The sequence below is a fragment of the Blennius ocellaris genome (assembly GCF_963422515.1).
Source record: "Blennius ocellaris genome assembly, chromosome: 1".
Classification (NCBI taxonomy): domain Eukaryota; kingdom Metazoa; phylum Chordata; class Actinopteri; order Blenniiformes; family Blenniidae; genus Blennius; species Blennius ocellaris.
The window spans coordinates 8747887-8763757 of record NC_137650.1 but is presented as its reverse complement, the minus strand read 5'-3'; the positions used below and the strand labels follow the sequence as shown (position 1 = coordinate 8763757).

The 15871-nt window shown below is 45.6% G+C and overlaps 1 protein-coding gene across 5 annotated transcripts; it reads left to right on the top strand.

Moving 5' to 3' along the window:
• The first annotated feature begins 196 nt into the window (after positions 1–196).
• Positions 197–15696, top strand: pkma (pyruvate kinase M1/2a). Of its 5 annotated transcripts, none has more exons than XM_080516289.1 (11): positions 197–269; positions 5462–5643; positions 5967–6058; positions 8724–8855; positions 8939–9125; positions 9214–9484; positions 9571–9721; positions 9819–9971; positions 11511–11677; positions 14187–14368; positions 14466–15696. In XM_080516289.1, exons 2-11 carry the CDS (start codon positions 5490–5492, stop codon positions 14570–14572), a joined length of 1596 nt encoding a protein of 531 aa, XP_080372415.1. In that variant the 5' UTR covers positions 197–269; positions 5462–5489; the 3' UTR covers positions 14573–15696. The 5 variants fall into 5 exon arrangements, with proteins under 5 accessions (XP_080372415.1, XP_080372416.1, XP_080372414.1 ...); XM_080516290.1 differs by lacking the exon at positions 197–269 and adding an exon at positions 290–341; XM_080516288.1 differs by lacking the exon at positions 197–269 and adding an exon at positions 957–1088.
• The last annotated feature ends 175 nt before the right edge of the window (positions 15697–15871 follow it).

The following is a 15871-nucleotide window of genomic DNA, read 5'->3' as shown; positions in this document are numbered from 1 at the left end:
GCCTCGTTTATAGTTTTAAACGTTTCCTCAATGCCTGTATTCACAATACTTATTTAAAACGCTCGTTTGATAAGCCATCGGTGGCTACAGTTGACGTGTGTTCGTAAAATCGTCGTCCGTCTTCACGTTTATCAGTGTGCCCTCGGAGGGATATGCCTGAGCATCACTGTAAAGTAGTCCCTCAAACTGAGATAACTCGGGAGATCACCTTGAGCCGCTCTCAGTGTTACGGCACCAACTTGCGTCCCAGGCTCACTCAGCGTTTCAAGGTGGGTCTCCTCCATCGCACCGGCTGCTTCCCGACACTGCAGTCACGTTTTGACGCGACCATTTCACCAGTGGTTTGTACATCCGCGGCGCGTTTTTAAGCGTTTACAATTTCCTCATTCGCTACGTGATGCGTTGATAATCTACCTGTGGTTGTTCATTTCCACTCTTTTATACTCGTTTTTTTTGGGAGGTGCAGTGAGAAGTGTTCTGTAGTCTGCACGCCTGGTTGAATTCAGATTAATGTTTTAACAGCGCTGCCAGGAAGGTGAAGTGTTTCATCAACGGTATTGAGTTACTGGAGGACAACTGCGCGTGTTCCGCACTGACACTAGAAGACTGCTTGTGTTTCAAACAAATGGCGTGTCGTCGTCTTTTCTGCAAAACGACGTGAATTAAAGATAACGCCATCATTGGTGATGCACAGTGTTGGACGGTGTGCCCGGCTTCCTGTTGCCTCCTAGTGTGGGTGTGGCCGCTCCTTCTTTCTCGGCCTCTGATTGGTTGGCCTGTGTGACGTTTCGAGATCAGGAAAATGTGACGCAGGATGAGAACGTGACCTTTAGCGCATCGTCTGCGTCGCAACTTTTCTATGTAACTGCGTTTAAAACGCATCCTTTGGTCGTTTTTTTTTTTTAACACGTCGCCTTAATTTACTGCGATTTAAAACATCCCCGCTTCACTGGAAGCCACCTGTTTTATCTGGTTGTGTTCAAGCCCTCACACTCCAGGCCGAGCTGTGCGACAGACAAACTCATCTTTTATTCATCCGCCTTTCCTGTAATGTTTCCTCGGAAACGCTTCAGATACAACCAAACCACGTAAGCTGCGTAGTGTAGAATATGTAGTCTTTGACGTGTATAGTTCAACGTGTGTGAGTGTTGTGTCGGTTTTTTTTTTTCTGCAGGAGTTTGATGCAGTGTCGTTCTTGACACTGGATACACAGACATGACTGCAGGTCTCACCCACCGTGGAGCAGGGGAGTCGTGGCGGGCCGAGCCCTGCATGTTTTCCACGTCTCCCTGCTCCAACAAGGCTGATTGCAACGGGCAGTTTGTTATCAGGCTTTCTGTTGAACCCAGTGATGAACCATCATGACCTTCAGGTCTATTGAAGAAGGGAGACATGGAAAGCATGCAGGGCTCGGCCCTCCAGGGCCAGAGTTTGACACCCCTGCTTGTTGAGCTCTGTTTGCAGTTTAAGCCAACCCCGTTGCTTGTGTTTATACTTTACAGGTAACAAAGGAAAGAAAGCTATATGATCCATAAAGGGGTTCTGTAAAGTGCCACATCAGATCATAATGTGATTATATTTTCCCTTCTGGGGAATGTTTGAGCTGCACATAATTGGGTGTCAAACTCGGTCCTTTCTGGCTGAAGTGAGTGTTGCCAAAATAAACCTATGACCCAGAGGCCCGGCCAGCTCATAATGTCAAGTGGAAAAAAGTTGTGTTGAAGGACATCTGTATGCTAAAATCTTAATGCCAGGGCATCTAAAGTTTGATATAGCTCACATATGCAGGTAAATTAAAGTTATGTTAACATTCTACGTGTTGCCTGAGCTGCACCAACCTTCATAACTAGTTTCTGTTAATAGAAACTGCGGTTGGCATTCTGGTCATTTGTAATTGTTGCAATGCAAAACCACAAACCACTGCTCTTGGGGAAAGTGCTCTTGTAACTAAGTTTGTGTTGGTGCAAGCAGCATGGCTCACAGCTGGCTCTGCTCCCATGAATGTCACTTGGCTGAAGGTTAATGACTAATGCATCCTAATCCTAAAACTGCCAGTTACAGCTTTTAGTATATGGTCGATGTGCTATTGAGCAGGACTAGCCGTTTCTGTTCCGTCCTATTCGGCCAGTCCAGACCATGTTGGTAAACAGGCCCAGTGTACAGGAAACATGCCACCGTACATACTGCAGATTTCTGCAAACCAAGTCGGCATGCAATGTGTTATTATTAGCAGAGGCTGCGGTGTTGTATGACCTACTCTGCTAGTAACATTGGTTAGACGGCGCTCCGGTGAGCCACTGAGGTTCACATGTATGTCCGCTATATCAGATCGTGGCGATTCTGTGATCACTACAGGCGGTCTTCATGTCCTTCATCCTCATTGAATGGATTTACTCCTGAGCTCCTGGAAGTATGGCGCATATGCACGCGTCCTGCAGCTGTCAGTTCTGCTGCCGCAGGGCGTAGCTTGCTTACTGCCGCTGGAAGCCCCGCCGCACTGGGGTGGCTGCGGAGGTCACTGGTCGTGACGTGCTCGGCTTTCCCCAAGAGGAACGGGAAGATCTACTGGGGGTATGTAGTGCACTCTGCAGAAGGTGCTTCTGGCTGGCCGGTGTGAACATTTGACTCGGCCTGCTGTCTCCTGGAGCTAAATTGGATTAGCCCAGTGTTGCAGAACATCCATGGTGGACGCTACCAAATGGCGAGACACTGGAGGCCCTGCTCCTATGGCTGCAGTGACATATTTTATACACAAGTGACGAAACCGTTGAGAAAGATAGGCTGGATGGTGGCTGAGGGTATGTCCTAAGGTAGATGTGGAGTGGTGGGGATTGGAAGGGATTATTGACAGCCAGCGCTAAAGTTAGTCCTGCATCTGTGTCACGGTTACTGTGGCTGGGTTCTCCTGTAGCGGCTGCTCACTGCCACCACCTCCCGTCAGACCCGTGTCTGTGTTTGTTAGCTCAAGTAACCCAGTGACGGTTTGGTCCCGTTATTTTGTCTTGACGGTAAATTTGTGGTGGAAGCTAAATATAAAACAAGACATGATTCCTAGTCATCACTTGGTCAGCCTTGTTTAAAACTGACACCTTGCATGTTTTAGGCCTTTCCCAGTTGCAACATGCTTGATTGCAATGAGGAGACTTTTTTTATTTAGTTTTAAAAAGCTTGACAGTGATATTATTCAGGTGTGCCGTATCGGGTAGACCTCTAAAACATGCAGGACCACAGGCCTCCAGGACCAGGATTGGACACGCTTCAATGTGAGCTTTAGTAACAAACATCCTTCAGTGAACAAAGAGTTGCTCTGAACATAATCAAGGCCTTCCTCTTTAGATCTGCAGATTGTAAATTCAACTGTTGGCATTGCATTGTCTTTGTAAACTCCACATTTCTAAAGACTGCATTGTCCATTCATGTTCTTTGGTTAAATAATGATACCCTTCTGTTATATAGTTTGATCATTTAAGAATGAAAACATTCAACATGTACTTGGAATTACAAGCGACGAGCAGCAATATATATTTGTATCCCAAAAAGTGACCAAAGTAGATGACTCATTGTTTTCACCCAATTTATTTTCCTCACCCAATAGCGGTGTCTCACATCTTCAACTGTGAATGTTAGGACATAAAACATCCTGTGAACATAAACAAAAAAAAATACTACGTAAGGTTTTACATTCAGTTTGTTTGTTCAGAAGAATGTAATTTAAGAGGTACTCATGAGAAGCCACTGCACGGTCCCCCCCCCCCCCCCCCCCCCCCCCCCGTCTTTTTCCTGGTGGTTCAGTCCACTCTGAGCTGGTGTGTATGTGTGAGTTGCAGTAGTGGGATGTGACTGCTCTCACGTACTGTGCAGTCTGCTCCATTGATGGAGATGTTACATCATCAGCAGCTCCAGATGAAGCGGTCTGTTGGTGCCGTAGTTCTGCCAGGAATCCCCCTGCATGATGCATTTAATGAAGAAAAGGACCACAAGACCTACTGACTAATGCAACATAATTTCCTCAATTGGGCCACTGTGGATGTGCCCTTAGTTCCAGTTGTCGCACAGAGGAATTACAACATTCTGTCTTATTAAAATTCCCCTTTTTTTTAACAATCCAACAATCTTTGCTTCTTATTAGGGGTGACATTAAGGAGGTTTTTGCAGCTAAATGCATGCATTGTCCTTCTTTCTTTTGCTACCTGCTCATGGTTTATAAGTGAAAGATTCTTTGGCTGAAATGCAATCTGTCATTTAAAAGGAGGAAACCTGATCCTCCAACTCGGTGCTTTTGAATGAGGGCTTCTTTGGCACCTTGCATAAAGAGCCATGCAGTAAACTATTAGTAGGGCTCTTTACCTGGGGTCGTTTATTTCCACGGCCTGTTGGTCTGGATCTGAAAGTAAGGAAACCTACGAGTGATCAAACTTTCTAACTGCTCACGTTGACAGATTTCCAAGGCCCACGACTGTATGTTCACATAATTTAATCCCAGTCAACCAGTGGCAGCGTCAGTGACCCAGTGCTTGAATCCCACAGATTTTTATTCTTTGCCAGATTGTTCAGTGAAGCATTTCACTGCCAGTCAGCTGGGCTGTGGTTGCATAACAGCAGCAAGCAGAGCCATGAAGGAAGCAGCACTCCTCATAGATAAGAAATGCGACTCCCTGCTCAAATACACCTTATTGGCTGTTGCTTTAAGCAACTGATAAACTCCATGTTGATGAGTTTATATGCCATGTGCCATAATTCTTATATTGCTTAAATGAAAAATAAAGGAAATGCCTGCCAGACCGCACGTCTGTGTGGCCGGTCTGAAATGGAAAGTGGTGATCCATTTATTTGTGCACCAGTGTTTACAGTATCTCCATGTTGCGCATTCATCTGCAGTGTGTTTGCTTAGCGTCGTGATGAAGGCTTGTAAAACCCAGCCCCTTCCGATGGGCTTCGTGATGTGTGGTTGCCACGGGTGACTCAGCAAGAAGGGGGTGGGGGGGACTGAATGTACAATATGGCGCCGCAGTGCAATGGGCTACACTGCTCTGTTCTCACGGTGGAGCATGGAGGCTGCAGTGTCTCAGCATGAGGAATGTCTCTGAGCATTCCAGGCTAAAATGTGTGAAATGATTGTCATGAGGGAAATGGTGAGAGGTTTTTTTTTTTTGTGTGGTCACTCCTGATTTATGCAACACAAGAGGAAATGAAGATGTGTTGTTGTGCAAAACCTGTCCTCAAGAGCACATCGTATTCTTGTCTTTAGCCTTACAGCTGAGGTTGGACGGAAATGGATGAGCATTAAGGCTCCCTGTGGAGTTCCTCTCCCGTTGGGCGATGTCTCTGCTGATGTACTCTCTTGAGCGTGTACGGACATGCTAGGCATTCCTGCCACCAGTCGCTCACTGAGGACAGCACCAAGTAATCCTTTATCCTTGCTTTGTTCTTAATCTGACCTTTCCCGTCCCTTTCCACGCAGAACTCCTCCAGTTGCACCCGTGATCGCCATGCCTCATCAAAAGTGTGACATGGGCTCTGCCTTCATCCAGACGCAGCAGCTCAACGCTGCCATGGCAGACACCTTCCTGGAACACATGTGCCTGTTGGACATTGACTCTGAGCCCACCACCGCACGCAACACCGGCATCATCTGCACCATCGGTTGGTCTTTTTCTTCTGGTCTCACACAGACAAACCTCATTTGCAAACATGCCTTATGGCATGATTTTCTGTAAATTTAAATACAAAATTGTTCATGGTTTCTGCTGTTCCAAGCTGCCTGTTAAAGGAGTCATGTTTTGAGAAGCTCATACCACTACCACCATGTTTGGACAAAACCATTTAATTGCCGTGTTCACTTTTCTTTTTTTATTAAAGGCATTTTCTTCGTCTTTCATTATATTTTTCAAAACTATAGCGTATTCACTGTTGTGCTAGCATGAGCAGCATTTCACTGAGCCTCTGCTCCTAATGTGTGCTTGCAGGGCCGGCCTCTCGATCTGTGGACACGCTCAAGGAAATGATCAAGTCTGGAATGAACATTGCTCGCATGAACTTCTCCCACGGCACGCACGAGGTCTGTCTTTTCAACACTCGTGGTGTAAATGTATTGGGCAAAGGCTGCTAACCATTCAGGTCATATTGTCTAGGCCGATATCGTTCATAAAGTATCGTTCTTTGCTTTATCATAGTGAACACATTTAGTTTTTTGGCAATGTTTACCTTTTGTGGTACGTCCTTTTTAGCTTTTCCTGCGGTCTTTGCACGTTGTTGCATAAAATAAGGCCAGTGAATGTTGAGTCAACAGTCTCGCAACAAAAGCACGCAACAGTTGGTGCTAACTTGAGATTAACATCTGCCAAGTTCAACTTGTAGATGTAATAACTTCATTCTTTCCATTGACTATTCAAATGTCAAAAGTTCAGCAATTGACAAACCTGAGTTGACATTGTCAAGTGAAGTTTGTTCATGCAGCTTGAGGTAGAGCTGAGAAATGGATATTGAGCAAGGTATTGAGTCTTTTTGAATACAACTGTCAGAAATGTCGTCATGCTGAACATAAAGTTGGAACAGAGTGACTCTTGCTGGCAGCCATCAGCCTTTGTTACATAAAGTTTTTCTTTAATTGAAGAGGACTTTCCTGAACTGGGTGACTTTCCCTTTCAAGCATCTGTAGTGAGACGTTACTGGACTATTTGAGATGCTTGCCAGGATCTGGTTTGTCAACTAGTTATTCAATCCTATTGAGATCCATTCATAAGCGCTGACAGTTATTTTATTTTTTTATTGTCCTGAAGTGTTGTGCAACCTGGTAGTTGGTATGTGGCGACAGGCTGGTGCATTCTGGTTGAATATTTTTGTTTCTAATTTCTCTCCAGCAGTCCCAGATCTCATTTTGAAGGTTACAATGTTTTGGAAATGTTTTGTCGACCTGGTAGGCAGATTATTTCAGAAGGATCAAAAGCTACTAAAGATGTAGATCGACGTAAAATCTTTGTGCTCGAGATAAGTTCTCTGCAGCTTCCTGCTCCCTTTATCTCCTCAGCAGGTGACGCATCAGGTTTGTGTCGCTGACATTGTCAAGGCCACGTTACTTTTTAGTTACAGTTGCAATTGTAGCATGTTGCATTGCTCCACATCCTGATGAGTAATGTGTTGTACTTGAATCAAAGCAACTCAACATTATCTGTATTTTAACCTTACCCAGTGCAGAAAACGTCATAAAATATTGGACCATGAACCTTTTGATGTCTCTTATTGAACTGTAGCAACCAAAATGGTCTGCATTTCCAGCTTCACACATCTTGCCTTTCTGAATCCCCTTTAAAATCTTACGATAGTCTTGAGTGTTAACACGGGATTACACATACTAATTGGCAGAATAATTCATTGTTTGAGAGCCTTTGTGATCGTGAGAACATTCTGGTCTTTTTGTCACAGAGCAGCAGCTGCAGTGTCCCTCACCTTGTGTCTGGCTAGAAAAGGCCTGCCAATGTGATTACCTGCCACTTAAGTTATTACTGAAAGCTCCGGTCACCCAGGTGGGCAGCATAAGCCATGTGCAGCAGACGGCTGCCTTCTGAGTCACAAACTCTGTACTCCTTGTGTGGCTAAAAAGCCTGTTGCAGGCAAAGTTGTTTGGTTCCCCCCCCCCCCCCCCCAATACTTTGGTCCAGGAGCACGTCTCCAGCTTGTAGAGTCGAAACTCTATTTAAAAAAACATGAATTAAATTATACTTTGAATCATATTCCGAGTTTCAAATCAAGCAGGAAATGTCTTTACACATTACTTTGAAAAACACTGCAAACATAAATTGGACAGTTTTCAAAAAATTTAATTCCTGATCAATAAGTTAAGAGTTCTGAGCTGCTGTTAAACAAATGGCTGATTTTAATATTTTTTGGCGTACATCATGAGTTCATTCATACAGGTCCCCACAAACCATTGACTTCCGTATAAAGTCGTGGTTAAACAGGACGGTATTCATCAGGACTGCTTACTGCTTTCCATTTTAACATCTGCTGCAATGAGGAGGGATAAACGGTTACCTGGAAACCCCACACTTGGTTAGCGTTTCCTGCGCCATGTACCATAAACGCGATCCGAACCTGGGTTGTCGATGCACAAGTCTAAACACTTTTCTAATGTCTGCTGCTGTCAGAATGTACTTCACTGAATGTGTGTTTAAACCTTGTTTGTGTGTTGTTTATAGTGGTTCAGGTTGGGTTGAATTACTGCAACTGTTGTTGTGCACCACATTTCTGTGTGTGTGTGGGGGGGGGGCTGTACTCATTTCACTGACCTATAAAACGCCAAGTCGTGTTGTAGACGGTGCTGACTCTGCAGACGGTAATCATTAAGATTAAGGTGTGACCTGCACTCAAGGACATGACACCGATGACATGTCACCTCTCAGTTGCTTAAGGCATGGAGGCTTGGAGTTGTTGTACTTGATGCACTCTGCCTCCTCACAACTTCATGACCCTGCTGGGATCTCGATGGCATGACTCATGTTTATGGCTGTGTGCGTCGTCTGTCACCATGTTTACTGCCCCAGCGTGATTTTTATATCGTTATCTTGGGTAACAGTTTACACGCACCACTATCGAATGGTGTTTATGATGGGTGATGGCATTAGGTTTGATTTAAAAAAAAAAAAAAAAAAAACTAAACTGCAGTTGGTTACACCTAATAGTGTAATCTCTGGAGATGGTTTACATTTGATCCCCCCTCTTTTTAGTACCACGCAGATACCATCAAGAATGTGCGTGAGGCGTGCGAGAGCTTCGAGCCCGGCAGCATCCAGTACAGGCCCATCGGCATCGCCCTGGACACGAAGGGCCCAGAGATCAGGACCGGCCTCATCCAGGGAGTGAGTCCACCTGCAGTACATCTTGCTTCAAAAACACATTCTCTGCAAAAAACAACCAGAACAACCTTTTGTTGATGTGACAGAGTGGCACAGCTGAGGTGGAGCTGAAGAAGGGCAACATGATCAAGCTCACCCTGGATGACTCTTACCAAGAGAACTGCAGCAAAGACACCCTCTGGCTCGACTACAAGAACATCACCAAAGTGGTGGAGATCGGCAGCAAGATCTACATTGACGATGGACTCATTTCCCTGCAGGTCAAGGAGATTGGTGAGAAGAACATGTCTTTTTGGAGGCGGTATTGGGGAGTATATATGATGAGCTCCTGTGGGTTCATGCATAGTCGTTCTCTCCTCAGGCTCTGATTTCCTCATGTGCGAGATTGAGAATGGCGGCACTCTGGGCAGCAAGAAGGGAGTCAACCTGCCTGGAGCTGCTGTGGACCTGCCCGCCGTCTCCGAAAAGGACATCCAGGACTTGCAGTTCGGCGTTGCTCAGGGAGTCGACATGGTGTTCGCCTCCTTCATCCGCAAAGCCGCAGACGTGCACGCCGTGCGGGCAGTGCTGGGAGAGAAGGGCAAGAACATTAAGATCATCAGCAAGCTGGAGAACCACGAGGGCGTGCGCAGGTGTGCTCATGTGCAGCCGGGTTTCCTCACATTGTGCTCTTATTGGCCGGAGTTGACTGGTTGTAATTTCCTGTCTTATTTTGCAGATTCGATGAGATCATGGAGGCCAGCGACGGCATCATGGTGGCCCGTGGTGACCTGGGTATTGAGATCCCCACAGAAAAGGTCTTCCTCGCCCAGAAGATGATGATTGGTCGCTGCAACAGGGCTGGCAAGCCAATCACGTGCGCCACCCAGGTCGGATGGCAACTCATGGAAATAGTGTAGAGTCTGGGTGTGCCAGCCTCATGCTATCAACGGTGAATTCTCAGTCTAATTTTCCCGGACCCTTCAGATGTTGGAGAGCATGATCAAGAAGCCCCGTCCCACTCGTGCCGAGGGCAGCGACGTGGCCAACGCCGTCCTGGACGGTGCCGACTGCATCATGCTGAGCGGAGAGACGGCGAAGGGAGACTACCCTCTGGAGGCGGTGCGCACGCAGCACATGGTGAGTCCACCTTCACGAGTCGTAGTTCTTTTTTATTTTTAATTTTTTTAAGTATTTCCTCTCCAACTTAACTTTTGAATCAAACCCCAAGTGAGCAATGACATTTTGATTCCATAAATTTTGCCTTGATTTGTCCATTGAATTTTTTTCCATTTGGCTGAATTTGGGACAAACTGAGTCTTCCATCCAATCATTGTCTAGTAAAATACTCAAGATATTCTAATCCACCATGATTAAAAAGAGTAATTTCTTTAATGACTTGTCGGCATGCGCTTTCACAGCTGCAGCACATTTCTTTTGCCTGTTGCCTCTTCGCCTAACAATTTCACTGTGGCTGCGGTCGTTTCTGAATTATGTGCAACTTCCACAAGCCGATTGTGCCGCTTGAGGAGTTGCACTTAAGGGCTCTGCTCAGGTAAATGTCTGACAACAGGCAAAAACTGCATTATATCATACAAGTATCAAACCAGTTATGATTTGTATGTCAACTAATGATTACAAGCACAAGCCGTTTACGAAAATTGGACAGAGCCAGCAGTTTGAGTGATGCCATATTTTATATTTTCCCATAAACCCAAGTGTTTGAAACTTGTTTTTTTTCTTAAAATTTTTTGGGGTTGGGGGTTTTTTTTGGGGGTTTTTTTGCTCCTCACTTAATACTGTATTTGTATCTGCACTTGTGTTTGTCAGTTAGGGAAAGAAACCCCTTAGAAGCCCCAGTCTTGTTCATAATCCATTGTCTAATATTGGCATTAGTGCCTCTGCATGGATGAATGGATGAAGCCCCCGTTGCTCTCCTGCCTGTCCCTCACTGTTCAGGCCTGACTTGGCTCGCCGCCACAGTTCAGATCCACTGCAGCACAGTTGCAGGAGTGACTCAGCAGTCTGACGGTGCTTCTTTCCAGCTTGCTGCTGAAGTTGCACGTCTGAATTCATCTAGCAACCTTTGTTCACTCTGTCATATTTCAAAGCAGATCGCATGGACTAATGTAAATTCTTTAGCTAATGTTGCTTATTATAACGTCTTTCCTCTTGCTTTTCTTCTCTGCTCCTCGTGGCTGTGATTTAACCACCTCCTCAGCTTGTGTGCAGTGTCTGGCCTCCTCTTCTCAGCTGATTACTCGACTTTTATTAGTACAAAGTCTGGCTTTTCAATTATTTTGAACACTTTATCTTCTTCTAGGCTTTGTCACTTGGATGCTTTTTTTTTATGTCAAAAGTTTGGAATTCTAAAGCTGTAGTCCTGTCTTAACACATTAGTTTCTCCTCATTTCCCTTAATTTTACTTTGATCATGTTGTGGATAAGTTTTAACCGTTTCAACGTTGTTTCCCCATGTGTTGCCCCACCCCACCCCCCCAATCCCCAACTCCTTTCACATTTACACACTTCCCCACTTTTCTTTTCCTTTCCCATTAAATTTGCGGGGGCTTTTTGTGTCTTAACTTTGTCATCCTCTTGTCCTTCTCCTTCTTCTTTTCTCACTGTCTGTGTGTGGGGACTACCTTTGCTCGATACACCTTGCCCTCGTCCCTGCCAGATTGCCCGTGAAGCCGAGGCGGCCATGTTCCACCGGCAGGTGTTCGAGGACCTGCGTCGCTCCACGCCGCACTGCAAAGATCCCGCTGAGGCCATTGCAATCGGCGCTGTCGAGGCCTCCTTTAAGAGCTTGGCCTCAGCGTTCATTGTGCTCACAGGCTCTGGAAGGTAGGCAGGTTATCTGGTCCCGGCAGACTGTGAAGGTCACCGATCTCGGTTACTTGAGGGAGAGTAGGGCCAGACAGGGACTGACCGGGGGGAAACGGCAGGGAGAGCTGGCACACACCCTCACTGGACTGCCGACTGGATGTTGCTTATTTTGAGTACATTCTGAAGTGCAGGCATGAGAAGATAATGCTCCTCTGACTCCCCCATTGGCTCCCCCTCGCTCATGCAGGAGTCCAGCCAGCTGTTTGCCAGCCGCTCCCTGCAGTGCGAGTGCCTCTGTGTGTACTTGTAGTGTGTGTGACTGAGAGTAACCCACCCACCCTTCCCTCCGGGGCTCAGATAGCGCGCGAGGCCGAGGCGGCCACCTTCCACAGGCAGGTGTTCGAGGAGCTGAGGAGAAGCACCCAGCTGACCAGAGATCCTTCAGAGGCCGTAGCGGTGGGAGCGGTTGAGGCATCCTTCAAATGCTGCGCTAGCGCCATCATTGTTCTCACTAAGTCTGGGAGGTAAGAAAGGGAGGGATAAACATGAAAGTCTCCCGGTCCTCGAGGTACGAGCTTGCCGAATACACACCAGCTCCCAATCCTCCCTCCACGTACCTTCTACATTTGAGTGTGTGGTTGTGTGTGCATGGTTAGCTTTGATACTTGGGGTGGGTGACGGCAGTGAGTGGAAGTGGAAAATGTCATGCAGGGTCCACATCAGCAGGCTAAGGCCTGGCACACACTACAGGATTTGTCAAAGCTTCACAGGTTTTGAGATGACACACTTGACCATCACGAAATCTTCCTCTTCTGATGTGGTGGTGTGACTGTGGAGCACACACTTAACGATTCTCAGGCTCTGCACCATAGACTTCAATGAAACTATATTTCTAGGTCTATGTTCTTCATGCTCAATATTCCAAATCTCGCGGAATCAAATGTGACTTCAGTGTAAAACGGCCTGTAGATGTAAACAAACATGTTGTCGCAAAGCAGCGTCAGGCCTATATTAGGACTCTGGACTTTCTTTTATCGAGGTAACTTCAGGATTAACCCTGGGATTTCTGTACTGTGAAGCAGAATCACTTACCGGGGTAAGTCACCCAAGTACTCTGACGTTGACACCGGAGCAGAGAATGAAGGCGCAGTCTACTGAATAATCTGAGCTCTTGGAAAATGGCCTGCCCATATTTACAATATCGTGATTAGTGTGCAGATTGCACCGCCTCCTTGGAATACTTGGAGCGAAGCGGAGACGTTTAGAGCAATGTTTTTGACATGATAAAATAAATCCTCGTCACTGAGGATTTGAAGGATGTTTTTCTTGTTCTTGACTTGTTCCAAGTCTGTTTGGCTCCACGAGGGTTTATCTGTAATAATGGTCACGTCTGATAGAACTATGATAAATGTGAATTTATGAAGCGCACACTGACTCTGCCATCAGTGACGGTGAGATCACGACACAAAATGCATCCACACCAGACAAACGACCTCAAAACAAACAAATGGAAAATATGAAGTTATAGAATAGCAGTGAGGAATAATGAAGTTAAACTGGGTGATCACAATCCATTTATATTGCCCAGTGAGTTAATATTTCATCATAAAGTCACACATTAGCAAGTTGGGAACTTTCTAGCTTTGGCTGCAGCAGCAGTGTTTCTTTCAGCCTGGTTGGTTCATACGGGTACATGTGACGTCACGCCCCCTGCTGTTCGGCTCTGCTCAGAGCAGAACACTCACTGCAGGATTTCTCTTTGCAGACATTGAACATGTTCATTATCTACGGTCTCTCCTTCCATGCAGATTACACCAGATAAAATCACTCGTCAGGAAATTCGGACACAATTTTTTTTTTTTTTTTTTTTACAGACTTCCAACAATCAGGCTTGTGCTTCTGATGTTCGAGAGCAAAGATCGGGACAAATCAGCCCAATTTTCCTGTAGTGTGTGCCGGCCTCAAGATTGGAGCTCATTTTACTAAATCGATTTGTTAGAAGTACATCTGAGATTGAAATGGAATCAAGATATGTTTATAAAGTAGAATCTTCTATATACTGTCATTGGAGCCTATACATTTTTACCAGGAAATCATAAAAAATACAATTAGAGTTAAGTCAAAAATTACCTCACAAAGTGATATTCTAAGTTTCAGAGATGGTAACTGTACAGTCCCTGACTGAATCATTTTTTAACACACTGAACCACCAAACATTTCGTAAACTGACACTTGGGCCAATTTTAAATTTAATGCGTGTCAATATCTCCTTGATGGATTTGGTGTTTTCCAAGTACGGATGCATGTAAATGTGCACCTTTCCCCAAAATTCTAATTGTCACTTCATTGTATAAATAAATGTCTTGTTTTATGTTTGAAATTTGACATTCAATTCATTCTGTCGGGATGTGATGCGATTCAAACTCTTGATATTGGCTCATCCCCCAAATTTTACAAAATAAAATCCTGACAGAATAAAGTTGTCCAAATGTCGTTGTCCTCAGTTGCAGTTGTGTTCTCTGTGCAGGTCCGCCCACCTGATCTCCAGGTACCGGCCCCGCGCCCCCATCCTCTCTGTGACCCGTAACGCCCAGACGGCCCGCCAGGCCCACCTGTACCGCGGCATTTTCCCGGTCCTCTACACCAAGCCCGCCAACGACGTCTGGGCCGAGGACGTGGACATGCGCGTCAACTTTGCCATGGAGATGGGTAAATCCCCGCGTCTCCTCTTGCTGTCCTGCAGCCTTGTCTCACGAAGCGGAACCTTTGCACTCAAAATGTATATTTCTACGTTGGATTTTTCCAGGAAAGGCCAGAGGCTTCTTCAAAGACGGCGATGTTGTCATCGTCCTGACCGGCTGGCGTCCCGGCTCCGGTTACACCAACACCATGCGCGTGGTGCTGGTGGTCTAAACCTCTCCACTTTCTCCACCTCATCTATCTTTCATGGCACTCCACAACACGGCTCTCTTCCCTTTCCATCCACCGCCCGGGCCAACGGACTCAACCCTTCAGCAGTTCAGCACTTAGGAAGTAATAAAAGAATGCGGTTGTCGGGTGGGAGTGGAGTCTTGTTCTGTCCGATTCCACCTCACATTTCCATTCCTCTCGTGTTGATTCTCTAATCAAGCCAGTCTTCAGGGCCTCAGATTGATGCACCCTGGCCAAACTGCTGTATTTATTCACTCAGACACTGGTGTAATTAAAAGTCTATGAGTGAATGCTCCCTGATATATATATATATATATGTGTGTGTGTGTGTGTGTGCGCGGTCTAAGTGGGCTTTAAGCGGTGGAGCCGTCTGACCTTAACAGTGCACCCCGAGTACTGTAAGAGCCGACTGATCGCACTCCTCTGCCGATTGAACAAAGTGGCGTCGACCCAACAAGGGCTCCTTCAACAAGTGCAGCCTCGGCTCCAGCGCCCCCCCCCACATAGACCCCCTCTCCCATCCCCCGCAGTGCTGTTTGTACTAAAAATCCTCTCTATGCCAGCTTTCACTGCATTCCAGTGTATCTGTGAGCGTTACACTCCGACAGTACTCCACACAATGTTACATTTGATATTATACTTTACTTTTGTGAGTGGTAAACTTTTATTGTGGACATCCAGAACGGCTTCGATTTTGTCTAACTTTAAAGAAAATAAAAAGTGTGTTTTGGACGTCCGCTGTCCGATCTAGTTACTGTGTTTGTTTTAGACGTTTCATGAAGCCTTGACATTTCTTTGCATTTGGACCATATCCAAGGTGGCACTACTGAATCGCTCATGGTTCACTGAAGTCGACTTACTAATATGAATGAGCACTTTTAGAGTTTGTTTTTGTCTTTTCGGTTGACTGTCATTGAGTGTAGAATCTTTCTATGTTGACAATCTGTTGTAACCGTCTCCATGTGTCTAACTTGCTTTTTTTGGTTGTAATGCTAGAGTGCAAGAACTAACTAAATGTAAAGGAGTGTTGTAACGTGTAGCTGGTGTATTGAGTTGTCCTTCAAGACTGGAGTTCCAACAATAAAAGAGATGAGCACGTACCTGAACTTAGCCTCTGTTTTACTTGAGTGATTATAGGAGTTATTTGTCATAACAAAATAATTCTGTCTAGTGATATACGTGCAGATTACAACCTTAAATTCATTATTGCAATATTGTGTGGGGAGAAACTGGCTCCTACCAAATATTTGTCTGAAGCTGCAAACATTGAACTTCAACTTA